Raw genomic sequence first — 20,819 nt, 5'->3', positions numbered from 1 at the left:
ACCCTAACATTCGCGGTACTCACTCGACGCCCTATCATGTGTGTGACATACAAACGCGCAGGTTCAGTGACCGGTCACGGCGGCGAGCCCGACAAGACGTTTGTATAACTTTCTTTTCTTTCTACACAAGAGACAAATATTGATTTATTTTCATAGCGACACAAACTGCATGTTACAACAATGTGTTTTTATGGGCAAATTTCAGGGAGGTAGTGAAAGCGAAAGTAGATCTAGATTTTCCCGATCGAGCCTCGGCATCACTCGTACACTTCCGCTTGCCGCCTGTTCGCATGAAACGTACTCCAGACCGGGAAAATCTGAATGATCGCGACCGACATAATGAACTTAGGGACGTTATCGGATTTGGTTTTCAAATATTCGAGAACTTTTATGTATTTTCCCGAGGCAACTTACAAATTTCCTTTTATTGCCGACGTTTATCCAACCATTTCCGTCAGCACAAAATTTTTCCTACAAAAATCCAACTTATCCAACCTAAACAAAAATTTCCGACTTCCCTGGCCACCCTGTAGTGCACCGTGCGAACTCAGACATTCTCACGGTCTGCATTGTGCGAGGCCACGTTTGACAATGGCCATTTCAGCTGCCCTTTTTTCTCTATCCAAGCTCATAGTCATTAGATGTAGATACACGATAACTCAATCTGACCCCTACAGCTGGACTTTACCGGAATCCCCCTTTTTTCTATGTAAACTTTATTACTTAGCGGTGCGGCATTGTGATTGGCTAGTCCAGTGATTGGGGGGGGGGAGCAGTTACCATGCACCCAGTCCTAGCTCAAGGGGCCCCCGCAACTAATAATAAGTACCCATTTACCGTGTACGTAGACACTCCCAAGGCCAAGTGTTAAAGGTCACTTTAAATACAAGGAAAATGTACACAATTACGCCTACTTACTTGAGCCAGGGCGATCCACTTCTCTGACAATATGGGTCATACCAGCCTTATATCCAATGAAGGCTGTCAGGTGCACAGGCTTGCTTTGGTCATCCTTGGGGAAAGCCTTGACCTTTCCCCTATGGCGCTTGGCCCTTTTCTTGGGTAAGAACCCTTTGGAACCATGCCTTGGGGCAGAGAATTTCCTGTGAGACTGAAGATTAAAAAGAATTATATCAGTTGATTTGACCTAGTGTTGGAGGTAATCAGTCAGATATTTCAACTCAACTGAGGATGACTGACATGCAACAGTTGATGGGAAGTTATGATTCAGAAAATGATAACTAAAAGATCACTGGTGCTAGGCCTAGATCTAGATCTGCAAACTCACGCAGTCACCGCTGATGGTGATGCATGTGCCACGCCCACTGATGGGTGGAGTTATGACTGCAGTCTTTGGGGATGTTTTGCCATTCACAGAAATCTATGGCCCCTCTAAAATATTAGATTTTAAAATCTAGACTTCGATATCTAGATCTAGAACCTATTGAATATAATCTGCAAAATTTTTGGGCAACATTAGCTAACCAAACCAAATAAATGCTGGGCAAAGGAGACACGGAAGTCTTGATAAGGTAAATTTTTACTTTGACTCCTGCACACAGATGCAGTTTCAGGGGTCAAACTGCAGATCACACATATAAAGTATAAAGCCACCTAAACTGTTGCAAATCAATTATTTTTAAGAAAATGTCAAATCTAGATTCTAACTAGATCTAGATCTAACTAAAATTATATATCAAATTATGGGTAAAAACAGGGGGGCTGTAACCCCCCAATTTTTTTACACCCCCCCCCCAATTGGTCCAAAGCACGTCTATCTCGATTAAGAACAATCAAATATTTAAAAAACTAGCCTATTAATTTGCGACAGAAATGAAGTTATTCGTGTTCAGTGCATCAATATTTAGTAGGAAATGGACAACTGGTAGATCTAGTCTACGTTTGATGTGCGGCGAGGTAAGATATCAAACGTAACAACTGCAAAAGATCAAATTATGGTAAAAATCAGGGGGCATGCCCCGATAAAATCCCAAGTCTTCCTGGGACCAAAACCGGCAAATAATTGCGGGGTGGGAACTACCGAAAAAGCGCAGACCCCCCTGCGCCGGCCTTTCTTATTTGATCTACACGTTACGATTGGCCGTACGGCCCAGAAACCGGCGCTTTTTCGGTAGTTCCCACCCCGCAATTGTTATTCACGGGTTTTGGCCCCAAGAATAGGGGGGGTTGTTCAGGGGGGCCTGACCTAACAAAAATAGGAAGGGGGGTTTCAGGGGGGCATGCCCCACTGACCTAACAAAAATAGGAAGGGGGGTTTCAGGGGGGCATGCCCCCCTGAATTTTACCACAATTTAATGTTTTGCTGTTGTAGGTTTGATATCTTAGCTCACCGCGAATCAAACGTATAGATCTAGATCTAGAAGTAGGTCAGGCTCAAATAAGGGGGGTGGGAACTACCGAAAAAGCACCCAGAAACCTGTCCGGTCGGACTGTACACATGTAGATCTAATAGGTCCTTTAGATAGACTACAGTCGAACCTGTGTAAGACGGCAACCCATTGTCAAGGAGAAAAGTGGCCGTATAATAAGACAGGTGGTCGTCTTAGGCAGGACTGATCAAGAAGAAGAAAACAAACCATTCCTTTCTGAGGTCCCAACCGAAGGCAGTTGCATTGTTTTCGCTGGGTTTTCTTTTCTCTTTTCTTTTGTGTATGGGTGATAATAAAACGAAATGTGTCAAACAAGGAGGACCAAGTGCTGTGGTAAAACAAACACGTACTAGATCTAGATCTACCACTCGGAGAACAAGCAACGCTTCTGTCACAAGTTCCTGCTGACGTCCATGGTCACTTTATTAGACTGGGTAAACAGTGACCAGTCATCTCACTTGCGATAATTTGTGTATGGGTTCTGGGCGGGGCTTATGAGGGATCACACGCTTCCCTCCCCAGCAGCTGAAAATTAATTTAGTTACCTAGATTCTAGATCTATTGGTAAACAGTGGGAGGGGCCTACGCAACATGATCAGTTGGAGGGACTACCTAACTCTAACGACAGGTTTTTAAATTAGGGAGTGAATACAGACCCGGTAGGGGAACTCTTTTGTGATTTCGGAAAGTTTCAGCGCCCTCTTGGCTCAGGGTAGACCTAAATCTAGGTTCTTCTATATCTATGGCCTAGGCTAGATCTAGATCTAGACAGACAGACATAAATCATTGATCTAGTTTCGAGGCTAGCCTAGATCTAAATGAAGATTGCGGATGTTTTTTCGGTAGTTCCCACCCCCCTTATATTTTGAGCCTGACCTACATCGAGATCTATACTTTTGATGCGGGCTAAGATATCAAACCTAACAACTGCAAAACATAAATTACGGTAAAATTCAGGGGGGCACCTGAAACCCCCCACCACATTTTTATTAGGACAGGGGGGCAAGCCCCCCTGAAACCCCCCACTCTTGAGGCCAAAACCAGCGAATAACAATTGCGGGGTGGGAACTACCGAAAAAGCGCCGTCTTTTCGATCAACGATCGTTGTTCCTCCGTTTTGGAGTTGGAAGAATCACAATTTGAAGAAAAGAACAATGTCATAATTTCTCTCGAACAGTCATCCTCTCTCTCTCCCTCTGTCGCTCGCATTCTCTTTTTCTTTGATTGTCTCTGTCTTTCTTTCTCCCCACCTATTTCCCACTTTATCTTTCACTCGTTCCCTCCTGCCAACTGGGGCATGTCATACATTTTGCTAGCACTTCCCCCTGCTCTCCTCTCTCTCTCACACACACTACTGACTAATGGGTCTGGGCGATGAAACTTTCCGAAATCACAAAAGAGTTCCCCTACCGGGTCTGTATACTTCGTGACTTTGTTCCCGGTTACCGGGTCTGTATACACTTCGTTTAAATTATGACGGCTCGTCCACAACGCCAGGGGTCAATGCTTGCTTTTTTATGATGACAAAGCGTAATGGAGTCACTAAGATGGTCGTCTAAGACAGGTGTTATTGCTTTGTCACTTTGTGTGTTGAAATACGGTGGCCGCGGCGGACAGGTGCCCGTTTTACAGTTAAATTATATAGAAAAAACGCAAGGGGGGAAATGGAAAGTAAAGTGTCCGTTTGTACAGGTGGCAGTCAGGGCAGGTTTGACTACTTTATTTTATTAGTGGCAGAGCATGCTTGACAGTAGGCCTATCCTACCAGACACAGGGAGGACTTCTGTAACGAGCGACCACTATGAGACAGAGCAGAATTGAGGGCTAGGGGTAGGGTTAGGCCTCTTCTTTATTGTGTTCGATGGGGTGGTCGCTCGTTAGGCCTACGGAAGTCCTTCCCAGACATTGGCATTGGTCCTCATTGGACATTAGTCTTTGGTTTAGTCATATTTCGGGTGCAAACTTGTCCCCAACGAGACGCTTCGGGTGGCAAACGTGCTCCTACTCTTACTGAACTTAGAATCTAACCAAAAGTATTTAGATCTACCTATTCAAAAGATCTAATCTATTTATACTAAGAGCCCAATGATATTGTAGTTCGCATACTCCAAAGCATTGTTCACCGTAACGGTCTTTCCAAACCCAATCTCTAACAAACGGAACGTAATATTAGCCTACAAAATAAGTAATACGTTCAGACTAACTCAAACGCAAATGCTGATGCTGTATCAATCATTATATACGAAGATTTTCCTTCGATTGAAAGAGATTCGTCCTTCCTAATTCTACTGTATAACCTACCATCTTGAAGATGAGGGTAAAAAAGGAAGAGGAAGTGCGTCTGTCGGGTTATTTTTACTTGGGTAGTATGTCAGCTGTTTCGTACGATTAAAAGTAAATTAGCCTATGAAAATTGGCGAAACGAGCTGCAACTTCTTATGAGCTTGTTGCTGACAACTACACAATAATTGACGTTAATTTAGAGGTAAATTTTAACTCCATTTAATTAAACAATAATTTTTTATTGATATTCTACACACATAGATCTATTTATATTATTGTATAAATGTATGAGTAAATCGGAGAGTGAAGATTCACAACTTGTGAACAAAGGGCAATGACATTGACATCAACTTTTATCAGTAAGGTTTGAAAAGAACTGTGAACAATGTTTGAAAAGAGTCACAGAAAATGCTTTAATTTTCATAACGAAAACAGAAGCTTATGCTAAAGGTACAAGTAATTTGTACTTTCATTAGTCTAGTATATAGGCCAAGGGCCTATCCTAATGTCGACTTTTCTCTCGACTACGAAAGGCCTATATGGCATACCATTATACTGTACTTCCGGTTTTTCTATACAACAGCGGTGGCAACTCTACCAAGTCCTGAAGCACCGTACTGACCTTGGTTCACCGGGTTCTACGCCTGTCTGTTATAAGTTTTTGGGACGTTGGTAGGCCTGACAAACCATGGGGGCCCATGACGGCGAAGAAGGTGGCCATGCAGCCCCCAAGAGTAGCTCAATAACTGATTTAAAGTTTCAGAACATTGCCCTCGGTGTATTTAGGATCATCGATGGACCAGTGACTTATTTCAGAGGTTTGTCAGTCCCAGAGTACCACATTCATTCAAACTCAATTAGAAAGTCTATAGATCTAGAATCTAGGGCTGGATTGTACTTTACCGGACCACCCGTCTCGGTCCGTGATTACTACGCACACCTAGCCTAACTACGCTCTCATAGTCATAGTACTCTGCGTGCAGACAAAAGGTAGTTCCGCGGGCGACTTCGCGCACGCACAGCGCAAGCCAGCGGCAACTGGCGAGGCGAGGTGAGCGAGAGTTGGTGGTTGAGAGTGGGCAGGGGATTTAACTTTGGTGGACCACCGTGTATCATACCAACAGTGAGGAGGGGGAGGGGGGGTTCAGGGGGGCTTGCCCCCCTGGAAACTATAATAAAGAAAACACACAAAAATGCGAAACAATAACATGAGCGGACAGTCGTGTTTACAGGGGGATTCAGGGGGGCTAGCCCCCCTGGCAACAATAATTTAAAGACACTCACACACACATATTATAAACAATAACATGAGCGGACAATCGGGGTAGATACTCGCCAAGTCGCGAGCAGGGCCAATGGGGTTGCAATTATGCAAATGAGCTCTCGTGTGCCTCTTTAGCCCTCCATTGTACTTTGCCGGACCAGGAGTAGGCCTAGGCCAGGCCAGCAGAGTTGCGAGCAAATAAGAATAGTGGACCACGTGATTAGATTGACCAATTAGCCTCAAGATGTCAGGGTCATGGGTAAAAGGGCACGGTGGCACGGTCGTGATGACTGAAAAACCCGGTAAGAGACGTCAGTCGATTGCTGGCAGTTGAAGAGTGAGGACGTAGAAAACTGAGTAGGGGAGTGAGTAGGGGAGCTCGGAAACCAAGAATAGCGGGCCACTAGGCACCAGGGGCGCCATAGCGAAAGTAGTTCCGACCGGTGGTCCGGTAAAGTACAATCTTACCGAATCTAGATTAGATCTAGAAATCTAGATCTAGATGTAAATCTAGATTCTAGATCTAGATCTAGAGGTAATTGTTTACATTCTCGCGTTTAATACCCGAGGAGGACTTCCGTAATGAGGGACCAGGGAAGATTGAAGAATACCGGACCACTCGTACATTATTGCGTGAGAATGTGGGGTAGATGGGGCGGGAGGTTGGGGTGGAGGAGGGGGGACAATATTTTAATAAATAGATCTACCGGTCCGAGATTCTCCATTGAGAGATATATTAAAAGGAAGTGGCTATTCTCATCCGGGGTGAGAATAGAAATGAAAGTGGCTATTCTCACCCGCCCGGAAGTTCTCGCAAGATCAACTCCTCCCCTCTTCTCTCTCTCTCTGTCTCTTTCTGAATACTGTCTATCGGTGTTGACGATGAAATTGACCAAAACAAAGTTAAAAAATGATGTTAAAACACAAAAGTAAATAAATTTGGTTGTCTACAAAGATGCTACGGCTATTTAACTTTTCGAATCGAGCCGAACTACGCGGGTCGCCATTTTGTTTTGCCCAGAAATTCTCGCGCTACTCCTCTCTCTTTCTCTCTCTCTCCACTGCCCACAGACAAAATTGTACGCTTTTAGTAGGCTACAATTGTAATGGAACGTTTGTTCACGGCACAGAATTCTACAATTTTTCTGTTATCACAGTGTAGAATTCTGTAGTTTAGGGTGAACGCAAAATTTGGTGAACGCGCACCGGGTGAGAATAGCCACAAGACTCGCCTGCACTATTCTCACTCCGGGTGAGAATAGAGGTGGCCAATAGAAATACGATCGACCTCTCACCCCAAGTGAGACTTCCGACCGTAGGCTATTCTCACCCGGTTTGAAACAAGACCTGTTTTTCCTAATTTCGGAATACTTTCTATCGATGTGGATGATCAAATTGATAAAAGCCAAGAAAAAATTATGTTATAGCACAAAAGTAAGCTAATTTGATCGTCTTCAAAGATGCTATGGCTGTTTCACTGTTCGAATCGAGCCGAACTACGCGGGTCGCCATTTTGTTTTGCCCGGAAATTCTCGCAAGATCTACTCCTCCCCCCCCTCTCTCTCTCTGTCTCTTTCTGAATTCTGTCTATCGGTGTGGACAATCAAATTGACCAAAACAAAGTTAAAAAGTGATGTTAAAACACACCAAAAAAAATTAATTTGGTTGTCTACAAAGATGCTACGGCTATTTAACTTTTCGAATTGAGCCAAACTACGCGGGTCGCCATTTTGTTTTGACCGGAAGTTCTCGCGCTACTCCTCTCTCTCTCTTTTTCTCTCTCTCTCTCTCTCTCCACTGCCCACAGACAAAATTGTACGCTTTTAGTAGGCTACAGTTGTATTGGAACGTTTGTTCACGGCACAGAATTCTACAATTTTTCTGTTATCACAGTGTAGAATTCTGTGGTTTAGGGTGAACGCAAAATTTGTTGGCCTAGATCTAGGCTATAACGGTGAACGCGCACCGGGTGAGAATAGCCAAAAGACTCGCCTGCACTATTCTCACCCCGGGTGAGAATAGAGGTGGCCATATTAAAAACGGAAAAATTATTAATTCCTAAGGTTGAGACATAGGCAAAGTCAGTCCGCTGGTCCAGTATTCTTCAATCTTACCAGGGACCACTGTGAACACTGAATAGGTTCGGGCAAAATCGACTTTACTAGATCTAGATTTAGATTAGAATCTAGTCGACTGTGAGCCCAAGATCGACACTGACCCTCATCTACCAGTCGCTTGTGACTCTCGACTCTCGGTGAGCCTACCTAGTACTTAGCCTTGTCTTGATCAAGACCAGCCTCCCCTACCCTTCAATGGGGAGTCGTCAACGTTGGTGGTGGGTGCGGCGAAGTTAGAGCAAGCCAGTAAAAAAAAAACGAAGTGACTATTCGGACTCGAGTCCGAATATGAAAAAATGTTATTCGGACTCTGATTCTTGTCCAGCATGACATCACTTCCGACTTCCTGTGACTTGTGACTGTGACTCCGGCTTCCTGTCCTGCCTCACTCGTGACTCGCCTCAGGCCGGGTAGAGACCGGGATCACTTCGGGCAAAATGGCGTTTTGTGCAGGAGCCGAATTTTTATCTTATGAATTTGAGGCCGGCCTGAAAAGTTATAGCGCTTCTAATAAATGTTTATTTGTCAAGAGGTCATCAGAAGCAATTAAAGATGGCTCGTTAGCGTGGGTCGGATGGGCGGCCTGCAACCGTGTGGCTGTGTGTCGGGGGGGGGGGGGGCATTATCGGTCGGAGCGTTGAACGTTGCATACGCGTCAGTCTTTTTTTCCCCCGACAACTGATCATTATTACAATAATTAGTCTTGACGTAGATCTACGTAATGAATTGTGCGCTGGTTTGTGGAATCAAAAGTTGCCCTCTGCTCGGCTCTACACAGCAACACAACTTTTTCTTGGTAAACAATCGAGATGACACAGGCTTGTGTATTTGAACGAATCGATCTTTTTTTTTTTTACACAGCTCATAATATGCAGGTGCCAGGTGATCTGCTAATCTTCAATTTTACCTTTTTTTTCAACAAAGAAAGTGGGAAACATGGGAGGTGGGGGGGGGGACGTATCAATAAGGCAGCGGGCATCGGATCGGCAGATAAGGTGTGGGGGGAACTAAAAAATGGCGGAAAATTGGAAGCACTGAATATTAGATCTATAGAATGAAGACACTTCCTTTTTTCCGGACCCGAGTCCGAATAACATTTTTTTATTTTCGGACTCGAGTCCGAATATGATTTTTTTTTTATTTGGACTCGAGTCCGAATATGAAAAAATGTTATTCGGACTCGAGTCCGATTAAAGACGGCCAAAAAAAAATTTGATCAAGACCTAGGGCTAGACCCGAGTGTGTGTGTGTGTGCGAGGCGAGGCTGGCTGACCTGCAGCGTCGCCGTGCAGTGCTGGCGCGCTAGTCGCAGTCACCTTCACTGGATCAATTACTGTAAAACTAGTGATTGCTGTCTTGGCTGTCTTCCGTTGTTTTGTTGGCTTCACTGTAATATAATATAGCATTCGTCCAAATTCCAAGAGATCAGATTTTGTGCAAAAACACACTTAAATAATTATGAGATCAAAACAGTTGATTACTCATAAATATGTATAATATTATTATTAGATTCTATGAATTATTTTTAAGCTCAATTCTGATTTTTAAAATGAAGTGAGATTAAATAAATTTTGCGCAGAAACAAACTTTTAAAGACTGACAGTAACCCCACAAGGTTTGTTTTCCGAAGCCGGAAGTCGAAGAGCTAAAAATAGAAGTAGTCAGCCCAAAACCTATGACCCTGTAGGCTACATGAGCATAGAGGTAGTAGCTTCACTCTATGTAAAGTCAAGGTCAAAGTCACAGTCAACTTTCAGAGTTTGATGAAAACGTCGAGTCGACTTTCCGACTTTCCTATTCGCCGACTTTGCCCTTGCTTAACTATGAATATCAATGGCCATCAAAATCAGTACGGAAGGTCTAAATTTTAGACTAAAGTAAAGCCAGTATGTTACAAGACTTATATTTAGATCTAGTCTAGATTTCTAGATCTAGAATCTAGATCTAGATCTTCTAGATCTAGCCCAGGTGAGAATAGCGCAGGTGAGCCTTTTGGGTATTCTCACCCGGTGTGAGTTCACCGTAAAGTTTTATAGCCTGAGGCCAACCAGTGTAGCGTTCACCCTCAACCACAGAATTCTACACTGTGATAACAGAATTGTAGAATTCTGTGCAGTGAACAAACGTTCCAGGGCTCTTGTGTTACTACTGTTAGCCTAAAAGTAAAAGCGTTCAATTTTGTCTGTGGGCAGTGGAGAGATTGAGAGAGGGAGAGGGAGAGGGGTAGCCTAGTGCGAGAACTTCCAGGCAAAACAAAATGGTGACCCGCGTAGTTCGGTTCGATTCAAAAAGTTAGATCTACCCGTAGCATCGTTGTAGACAACAAAAATAATTTACTTTTTTGTACATAATTTTTGAACTTTCTTATGGTCAATTTGATCGTCCACACCGATAGACAGCATGCAGAGAGAGCGGGGGGGGGTGTAGAAGTAGATTTTGCGAGAACTTCCGGGCGAAACCAGTGCTTCCACTCTTCCGTATTTTTACGGAAGTCTGTACTTTTTGCCAGTTCCGTACTTGTTCCTCCATCATTATCAACTCCCTCAGTAAATAAACTGCGGCAATGCAGGACTGCCGAAATTCCGTACTCGCCTTCGTATCGTTTTGTATAGGTTACGGATATTTACGGTAATTCTCTCGGCAACAAAAGTTATAGAAACCTGCCAGATTGCGCATTTCCTGCAGTCGGCCATTATACCGCTATGTCCCAGTCCCGTGCATTATTTGCGGGTTGGTTGGTAGTACATTTTTTACCTGCAGATGGATCGAAATCTGGCGAACCTTTTGTGCCAATTTCCTCCTTTCCGTCGTTCACTCATTCCTTCTGTCTATCTTCGGATTGTTGCCGCGGCTGGAAAATCTGCGTGTTGATCAAGTAGATTGACTTGTGATCTAAGGGGAAGAAACTTTTTCGCAAATTTGTCTAGATATAGAGAAATTATCAATGCGAAGATTCTACGGCACGTGAACACAATATAAGGGCCGCGATGACAGAAATATATATATATATATATCGCTGGTGGAGTGATGAAACCTCGTAACCCTCAATTTTTTCGAAATTCGTTTTTTTGGCTTAACATCTTCTCCCAGTCCTTCTTCACAATGTGTCAAAAGCACTAGGTTAAATAAGTAAGAGAAAGTATGAAAAAAACCTAATAAAAAAACCTCGTATGTTTACCCCCATGATATCATGGCGTGATGAAACCTCGCAACCCTCACCCGGTGCGCCGATCTGCTTTTGCGTGGTTTCATCACTCCCGGTTTGAGAGAGCGACTTGCTTATACGAGGTTCTGGATAAGCCTTCTTTATGAATTAGCTTAATTGAAGCGCTCATAACTGACATTTTCTGGTGCATTTAATGTATCTGACGGAATAAAGAAATATTTCATTCATTCATTCTTCCATACATTCATTCATTCTTTTATTAATTCACTTTTTTTCAGTCAGTTCAGAAGTTCAAATATGGTCATACGAGAAGTACTTACATTGTGTAAATATATTAAAAATCCATTCATAAGGATGACTAACGAGCTAGTAATCAAGATGTTCTCATCGAGCACAAACGTAGTTAACATTTAAGTTAAGGCAACAGTCACACCTTGAAATGACAGGTGACGGTTGTCCTTACTAAGACTAGGTGACAGATCTATGCACTCTCCAGATGTCAACAGGCTATTCTGTTTATCAAAGAGAGGTTAAGGTTTCGCATTTTCTCAGACTATTTTTAGTTTTAGTAGATGTTTTACGGTGCTCGCAACTGTATAAGGCTATACGAGCACCAAGGGTTGAATGTCAACAGAGAAGTCCTTACAGGGAATCAGACTTACTCTGCTCACCTCTCTAGCTTCAGCAGCAAAAAGTCTGCTTCGACTACATGTATCAAGGTACCCCGGAAATAGCGAGTCACAAGAGTGTGACAAACATACAAAAGAAGTAGAGGAAAATGACGATAGTAAGGATTAGGACAGATAAAGCAGCAGTTCTCTGTTGTAGTTCAGGCACAGTTATGAGCATGACATTGTTAGATCAGCCCATTTACAATTCTACTGTTCACTAGAACGAAAAATGCCCCCCCCCCCCCCATTTGGGAATGGCCTAAAGACACTTCAGTCAGTGGCACTGCCCTGGGGGAGTCTCAGACAATGAGAGCGATTAGTGCTGAACTTAACCGTGGTCTTGATGACTATGAAGTCTTTAGAGGACATTGTGACAAATTTGTGCCTCAACAACACAAGTAAAACGGACACTTCCGAATCTGTATTGAATATCTCCTTCTAACTGTGCTCATCCGCTAGATCTTTATACCCTACAAAGGCTGGTTTGGAAACCATTGAGCAGACCACGTTCCATGAATTGACCCCACCTACCATATCGCAGTCCTTTCCAGGGCTGTCCCTGATATGTGGAGATAAGGAAGTATCAGCATCATCCCAGAAAGAGTCTGCACCAACAATAGTGTCGCCTGGAATCATACCCCAAACCATACTGACGTTTCATCAGGCAGCTGTAAGTCAGATGCTGAATTATTACCTTCGAGGTCACAGCAACACAATCTGTAGACCATATTCAGGCACATTAGCCCCTTTTCCTGGAGCCTGATCCCGAGACACAGCTCATTTGTGATGCCAGCATAAATGATGCTCCAAAGAGGAAAAGAAAGGGTTTTTAGGAGTGGCAACAAATAAGTGAAAAGCTATCCGTGGATCAGGACAGAATTGGAATACATAAAGGTTCAACGAAAAGCCCAACTAAGTTATTGAAACCAAACTGTGATTGCAAGAGCTGGACTCTGAAATGTAAAAGGCTCTCTGAAGTTGATAGATATTCTAATTTTGATTTAGTGTGGACCCTCTCATGGGATGACTAGTGGACCTCAGAGGAGGTATTCAGAGACTAACCAGAGAGGGAATACCTTCAATAAACACTTTTAAAAGGTGGCCTAAGGTGCCAGTGTGCTCAAAGATGTTCCTGGATTGGGTTGGATGAATGATTTGTAAGAAACATTTAGAACCAATAATTATCAAAGCAACTCAGATATCTACAAAATATATGCACAATTTACCAAGACCACAGGAGGCGGCCTCTCAACAGACCCGGCCTCGATGAAGCATTCAAGCAGAATAACCTGTCGCTATTCCTGTCAAAGATAGATATTATGTGCGACCTTTGCATCAGTCGTGAAGTTGACAATGTGCTGGAGGATCTTTGGAATGCTAACATTCTAGAAAAGGAAGCAGCGCGCAAAGAAAAGGAACGAGCTAAATCTGAAGCCATCAAATCTCTCGCCAGTAATGAACCTAAAACGACCGTACTTTCAATGGATCTTCAGCATCAGTCTTACATTACAAACAAAACTCGCTTTTCATAACTTAACGCCATTGGATGCTGCAACACGTCAGACTCCTTTTTTATGTGTGTCATGAAACAGAATGGGGACTTATGGCAAATGAGTTAGCTTCATCTCTATTGGAATTCCTGAAGGAAAAGCTGGACTTCCAGAAAACCCTTATCGACAGCGACAACTGTGGTTACCGATAGAGAAATGTCACACTAGCTAATGTTTCTCTCAGCCTTTTTTCAACAACACACGGAAGCACAATTGAACAGAAACTTTTTATCAAATGACACACACAAATGGAAATTAACAGTGTGAATTCAACTATTACTATTAAGGGATCGCTTCGAAAACATGCATCGAGCTCCTCCAAGACTATCTCCATTTCTTCATGATGGCAAGAGCAAAACAAGAAACTTATCAAAGCAAATATTTGGATCACACATTCTTCAAGGAGTATTCTAAGTGTGGAAGCTACGACAAGTCTATAAGACTAGGTAGAAAAACGGGTGATCCTGTTGTCAGGTGTTTGAAGTACATGAACATCCAGTTCAAGATGCACCTGAAGAATGAATGGGCTGACGTTCCGAAAGCTGGACACAGAAACATAAGGTCCATCCTACCTCGCCACTCAACACAAAACGTTTAAGTTCCAGCACTTCAAGTACAATCACCTGCAGGTGCTTAAATCTGTTATTGCCAATGTGCATCGTCACTTCATGACAATTTATACCATTAACATTAATGGTTGTTCATTATGATTCAACATCTTTTATGAAAACCACCTGAAGTGCAAACAGAGACCACATTGCAGAGATTTATTATTAATTTGTGCTTTTTAGCAAAACTGGAAGTAACCAGATCTAATCTTGGCAAATTATAGTGAAACAAATTGCATTAATTGCAATCCGTTTGAAGATTGAAACATAAATTCTGCAGGTAACGCACATTTATTTGACTTCAGTTGGCCGGGAATCGAACTCCAAACCAATTGGTTTAGAATAAACATCTTTATCACTTGGTGGCGTTTCAAACAACAGACGCTTACTGCAACCAAAATGAGCAGCGAGAAAACTCGCAACCCTCAAACTCTGTCCTGATGAAACATCGCAACCCACCCGCCGGCTGACTACGAGGTTTCATCACGACTGAAATGGTGTAATGAAACCTCGCATCCCACAGCGTAACCACATAAACAATATAGAAGTTATTTTTATATGCTAACCACGTTTCTAACGTGTTTTTATCTATCTGTACCAACTTTGGTTTCTTAAGGTCATTTTATTCAAGAGTAAATCAGTTTTTTGTCTCTCCTGTAAAATTTTCCTTTCTGGGGTTACGAGGTTTCATCACTCCACCAGCGATATGCTAATACGGGCGTGCCCACTATGGATGGGATCGGCCTGATCCAGCCATAGGTAAAATCAAGAATAAGTGGAAGTGGTGTTCCGAGGTTGTGACAGGCAACATTCAGACATGAAAATTGAGAAAGAATTTGGGTAAATCTATACGCTGCGCAACTCTATTTTGAAGGTATATCTATTCATTATTCCCAGGTTTGCCTGCTATCAATGGTGCGACTACAAATTAATTGAATTATAGTAGCAATGAAAGGGGAACCTGCTTTTAAACTTTGCCATCAATGGAAAGATATGTTGGTGATGAAGTCAAACAAGACAAAATGTTGATGAAAAGACAAATGTTATGGGTTGTAGGCAATCTCTTCAAACAGGCTCCCAAATGCCATTTTCTACCCTCTAAAAGCACTAAATTTCAATTTTTTCAGGGGCTTCGCAAATTGCCTAGCAAATTGCCTCGCTGCCCTTTGATTTTTAGTAGAGCTGGATCCTGCTTGCCAAATCCGAGAGTGGTGATTCGCGATTCAGTCGGCTCCATAGCATCGCGAGCGCTCACGAAACTGCGGCGGAACGCTGACTGAAACGGAACAGTGTCATATCAACGCAACTTGGCGTGGGCGAGTCTCATTCTTGTTGTCCCGCCGTCCTCTCCGTCCCCCACCCTTTGTTATGCTGCTCTACTGACCTCAATTAGCAGCCATATAAATTACCCCCCCCCCCCCCCCATGACATGATTCGCTAAAAAATGGCTCCATAAAATTCCTTCTGTCTATTGGTTGGACCCATTCATTTTGTTTTAATAGGGGGGTTGGACTACCATCTTTTGTAAAATAAGGGGAGTCATACTAAGCGTTCCGTTCCATTCTTTCACTCGCGACTCGACTCAGCAGTAGGTTACAAACTGCCACAAGATGGTGACAGCGACAGGGTTGTGAATCATAAGTAAGGCGATACTCTTCTGCGTTCCGCTGAAATGAATCGTGAATCGCGTTCCACAAGCAAGAGTGGCGATTCAGTTCCGTTCTCTCGCTCGCGACCCAGCTCTTATTTTTAGGCCCCACCGAGGCAGTTTTTGCCTGTCCTCCTGAGTGCCTAATTCAAGCCCTGTAGTAGTCCTTGATATGCATCCAAAGGGTGGTGTATAAAAGTCTTGCACACATGTGCATCGCGAAATCAACATGTATACTTTTGCACCACATAGTGTCATATACACTGATGTCACAAATACTTTGCTCAAACCTTTATTTGACGTTGTCTCCTCAATATTTACAAAGGAATACAGTATAACCTGGATAGGTCGAACTCAGATTACTCGAAATCATGCGTCCGTCTAACTGTGCCTGCGGTCCCGTTTTTTCTTCATCTTTACTTTATCTTTGTCAGAAAATTACGTGAAGCTCGAAACACAAACACTGAAGAGTCAAACTAATTACGCCGCCGTAGAGGTCTAAAGTCAATGTCCTTTGACGTACACTTGAGACAAAATAATAATAAGACCTAATAATTTTATTTTTTTTAACGGAAAAAGGCAAGGTCGGTAAAATGTCTCACTGCCACCCCCCTCCCCTCCACAGAAGCAGCTAGCTGTGCTTTTTTTAGCACGCTGCTTGGCACGGGTGCCTAGGTCCTAGGCCTAGCTAGGCTTGTGTAGAGCGTGTGAGAGGAGGGGTTGTGCATCACACGATCGGTCGCCCCACCAGTCTCGCAAAGGACTGCGCGCTTAGTGGGAGAGGTGGGGTATGCTTATCTTGTCAAATCGTTTAAGTTTTGAAAATTTTGAAACAGCACCATTCGATTGGTGCTGACTAAAATCCGCTCCCACTGATTCGTGCAATTAAACTGTCTTAAGGTTAGTACCGGTAGGCTCATTACAAATCGAACTCAAAAGCGTTGCCCATAGTGCTTCTCATTCTCAGTCTATCAATTTCAAATTCTTTCAAATTCAAGTCAATAGGCTGATCAAGGACAGTGGCTGAAAAAGAAAAAATCTCTGTTCCGACCCAATCTTTGTTGCTTCCCTTGATTCTCAGACACAGCCGATGCCACAACACTGTTCACGTATCCCTTAGACTACGGATCCCTCGAACTACCGAGGCTGGTCCTGACAAATTCGAGCTAGTAATATATGTGTTTACTTTGTATTCAGAACACCAACGGCCACAGTGCTTATAACATGTGTCAGGGGGCCGTGGAATCAGGCACTCGTAAATTTTTGGGCATGGGGAGTTATTTGTATCATCTGAAAGCTGATTTATTTGCCTTTCTTTCAATGAAATAGATATCCATCTATCTGTAATATAACTGGAAATATTAACGATTGAAAGAAGTGAGGTCGCGTTGTTTCAGTGGTGAAATTAGCGAGAAAATAGGTGGCGAAGGTTGATTAATCCAAAAGCTAAAGGGTCCTTGTAAACAGAAAAATGACAAACTTTGTGCCTTTAATTAATGTTTTTCAGTAAAATTCTCCTGGAAATGTGTTTTTATATAGACATAAAAGAGGTTGAGCCAAAAAAAAAAATTCTAAACATTTCCAAACTGCCGGAAAAATGCCTGTTTCTCCGATTTCTGTATTTTGACGAGCGCCTGATTTCACCACACTGCCTCGCATATATATCAACAGACAATACAAGGCTTATTACACTTACACACAGGCGTCTTTCTATTCATTCTGTTCATTATGTCTTGTCTTTTCAACAACATTTAAAAAAATTATATTCTTTAGTTTTGTTGGTTGGTCAATAGATGATTTATTTTGTAGATAAATCTGTTACATTTTAAAATAAAATTTCTTTTTTGGTCTTGTCTCCATAGAAGGTTAGAAGGCTGTGTTTGATCAAGGAAAATGGAGGCAACCACATTTTAATTTTTTAATGACCAGTTTTTTATTGTCCACAGAAAAAATTGTTGAACCTCTTCAGTCCAAGAGTACTGAAAAATTCTATCACCGTAGATTCAACAGAGTTCCCACGGTTGATCAGTGTGATTTGGAAGACCCTGTGTGTATATACGAAGCAGACCAGCAATATTACCGAGACAAGTATGTGTGTATGATTATGAATACATAGATTACTTTGATATCTACCTCCTGTGATGTCTCTTTCTCTTTTTCTCTGCTCCTTGTGGAATAATAAAATATAGCTTGATTTGAACCATTTTGTTTGCAACGAACGTAACAATTTATAGTGTCACAGACACTTTTGTGATACTCCTGACAGACTTGAATTATATTTCTGACATTTATAATTTAAAAGCATCAAAACAGGTGTCAGAAAAAGCTTACATCACAGCAAAGTTCAAATTATACATATGCAATTGGTCTCTTTTTGTTACTACTTTGTTTCTAGTCTTAACAGATTTGTGGGAGAAATGTATTGAGAGCTCTATGGTTCCAAACCCTCTGAGATTTGGGTAGGTGGGATCCAGTGCTTAGTGACACTTTATTTTTCCAATAAAACAGAAGAAAAATTGGTGCAGACTGCAAGCAGTATGCCCTACCACTTGAGAGTTACAGAAGTCTGAATATCAGTACAAAATTTGGAGTAAATCTGTACCCAAATCAGAATAAATATATATTAAAATTTTATATTGTGTTTTATGAGGAAGTGGAGTTAATTTTTATCTTTAAAAACATTGTGTAGTGTAAGATAGCTGTATGTTTCTGACAGGTCAGTCATAGTAGTATACAGTGTATATGCAATAACTGAATAAGCATGTAATAATCCATGGTAGTGTCTACGTTCTCTAACGTTAGACAACGTATACAAGCTGTCTACGTTCTCTAATGTTAGTAGAGAACCTAAAAAAAGCTTGCTCACTCTAACATGGAAACAAGTCGACATTGCTGCTTTCACAGTGCTTACTATTTTCGCAAGCTAATTTACTTTCGCGAAATTAAAATGCTTGCGAAAGTAAAGCTGTCTACAGTACCGCATCTTGCCTTTACAGCGACGTTAAACCCCTAACAAGCAACCAACACCTTCTATCATTCCACCGAGATGACACCACTCCCCCACCCCCACCCTTTTCATAATAATAAAAAAAATAATATGTTGTAGGCCTCCACTTTTCATCCAAGGAAGGTGCACTTTGATGCCCCCCCCCCCCCCCCCCCCCCAAAAAAAAACTTTGAAGATCAGGCCGTCTGTAATTAGTATTTATTTAGAAGATAGCTTGCAGTTTACATGCGATTTTGTATTCTGACCTCAAAGTCAAGGTAGGCCTATGCGATACAGCGTGAGAGACCATAAATGATACCAAATTCATATGTGTGGAAAAACATTGTCGATTTGGTGTGTGATGTGATATCACTCATGAAATCAAATCACGTGGGTCAAGGTCAAGTCAGTCATATCAACGCTAGGTCTACGATATGCCTAGATCTTGTGCATGAAACAACCCATTTCAATTAGTGGACTGGCGGACCTATTTAATGTAGATCTAATGACAAAACATAATATAAATCAATTTGAAAAAAAAAAAAGAAAGATTGAAAAGTAGCCTAGCCTTATTTGAAAGTTCAAATTTAATATTGTTATTTTTTTATTCGTTAGAGAACGTAGACAACTTGTATACATTCTCTAACATTAGAGAACGTAGACTCTTCCATGATCCATAGTGCTGAGTGATTAGCATTCTCTTGGAATAGAATAGACAAAGTTCTTTGCAGGGAAAATGTGCCAAGTCAGATCAGAAGTGCTGTTAATTCTGCTACGGACTTCATTGAATCTGATTTTGTTTGTTTAAGCGTTCATCAAATACGAGGTATTTTATTTATTTTAATACATTTTTTAGAATGGAGGATCCTCTTTTTTACTTGAGTATGAGCTCATTGAATTCACTGTTCACTGTACTGTGCAGTGGAAATATATTATAACAAGAAATTTTATTATCAGATATTACGGAGAAAAAAATAGTTAATAATTTTAGAACTGCCTGAGGCCACCTGAAAGGGGAGGGAGCCTGTGTCCTTTTCTTTTAATGATTAAGATATAGATAACAACTTTGCAACACTGGCACGTCTATGCTGTTTCTCGTAATTTTTTTCCCCGAGTAGACTGGGATGTACTTTTTTTGTTTTGCCTTAATAAAGACCCCATTTTAATCAAAGGTGGTTATTTTATTTATGTTATATTATATCTTAATGGGTTTTTTCTTATTCCCCAGACAAGTTGACAGCAATATTGTGAAATTTTTGAGGCAGAGGAAGATGGAGTGCATTGCATGGGAAGGACCCGACCACCGTTACAAGTGCAGAAAGATTACTGAGGACTATGAGCAGGCTGCTACAAACTGGTTCATAAAATGTATGAACATACTTGGTCTAATTTGTTTTCACATTATGCAGTTATATTAGCTCTTCAGTGAGATTAAGAGAAAGCCAAACCTTAAAAACGTGAAGTATTTATTTTATAAATAGCACCAGGATTCACATTGGATCCCCTGCTTTGAAGGACAGACGATTAAATCTTAGGTCCTGCTTTTCACCTATTAACTGACTAATGACTATTGAATGGGGTCGTTTTAAATAATTTTACTACCCTCTACCAAATATCAGTACAGTGGAACTCGGATTCAACGAGGTCGCCGGGCCTGACCTAGAATCTCACTGAATCCGAGTGTTCGTTATAGCAAACACAAGGTTTTGTGTAGATAATTGCAGGCATTGAGCAAGTAATGTATAAAGAAAAGTCACAAGTAGTGCCTGAAATGCCTGCATATTATGAGATGTGAAAAAAAAAAGACAGATTCGTTCAAATACACACGCGTGTGTCATCTCGAGTGTTTACCAAAAATGTTGTGCTGTGTAGAGCCTAGCATACGGCAACTTTTGATTCCATAGACCAGCGCTCAATTCATTACATAGATCTACGTCAAGACTAGCTTATATTATTGTAATAATGATCAGTTGCCGAGGGAAAAAAAAGGCTGTGACGCATTTGTATCTGCGACGTTCAACGCTCGGACCACTAGTGCCCACGACACGCACTCACAGCCCTACGTGTGCACGCCGCCTCTCCGACCCCAACACATGCAAGAGTAGACACGTACGTGTGCCAACAACGCCTGTGTTC

The 20,819-nt window shown here is 42.0% G+C and overlaps 2 protein-coding genes across 4 annotated transcripts in view; one reads left to right on the top strand and one right to left on the bottom strand.

The window, feature by feature from the left end:
- LOC101864288 (60S ribosomal protein L3) overlaps positions 1 to 4,728 on the bottom strand; it is a 17,291-nt gene extending 12,563 nt beyond the window's left edge. Inside the window, exons 1-2 of the mRNA XM_005092849.3 lie at positions 4,692 to 4,728; positions 919 to 1,111 (exon numbers count right to left, since the gene is read on the bottom strand). Coding sequence (XP_005092906.1) covers positions 919 to 1,111; positions 4,692 to 4,694 — 196 coding nt within the window. The 5' untranslated portion in view covers positions 4,695 to 4,728. The remainder of the gene's footprint in view (positions 1 to 918; positions 1,112 to 4,691) is intronic.
- A 515-nt stretch (positions 4,729 to 5,243) lies between these two features.
- Positions 5,244 to 20,819, top strand: part of LOC101864049 (NADH dehydrogenase [ubiquinone] 1 beta subcomplex subunit 10) — a 19,865-nt gene continuing 4,289 nt past the window's right edge. The window contains exons 1-3 of one of the 3 annotated variants that reach the window (XM_005092848.3): positions 5,244 to 5,491; positions 17,644 to 17,785; positions 19,912 to 20,051. In XM_005092848.3, the coding sequence (XP_005092905.1) occupies positions 5,362 to 5,491; positions 17,644 to 17,785; positions 19,912 to 20,051 (412 nt within the window). In that variant the 5' untranslated portion in view covers positions 5,244 to 5,361. Of the gene's footprint in view, positions 5,492 to 16,462; positions 16,481 to 16,576; positions 16,598 to 17,643; positions 17,786 to 19,911; positions 20,052 to 20,819 lie in introns of those variants that run through there. The other 2 variants (XR_004858256.1, XR_004858255.1) reach the window with 2 other exon arrangements.

This window comes from Aplysia californica, unplaced genomic scaffold (assembly GCF_000002075.1).
Source record: "Aplysia californica isolate F4 #8 unplaced genomic scaffold, AplCal3.0 scaffold00054, whole genome shotgun sequence".
Lineage (NCBI taxonomy): Eukaryota > Metazoa > Mollusca > Gastropoda > Aplysiida > Aplysiidae > Aplysia > Aplysia californica.
Note: the sequence above shows the minus strand (reverse complement) of the source record. Positions and strands in the feature narration are given on the sequence as shown.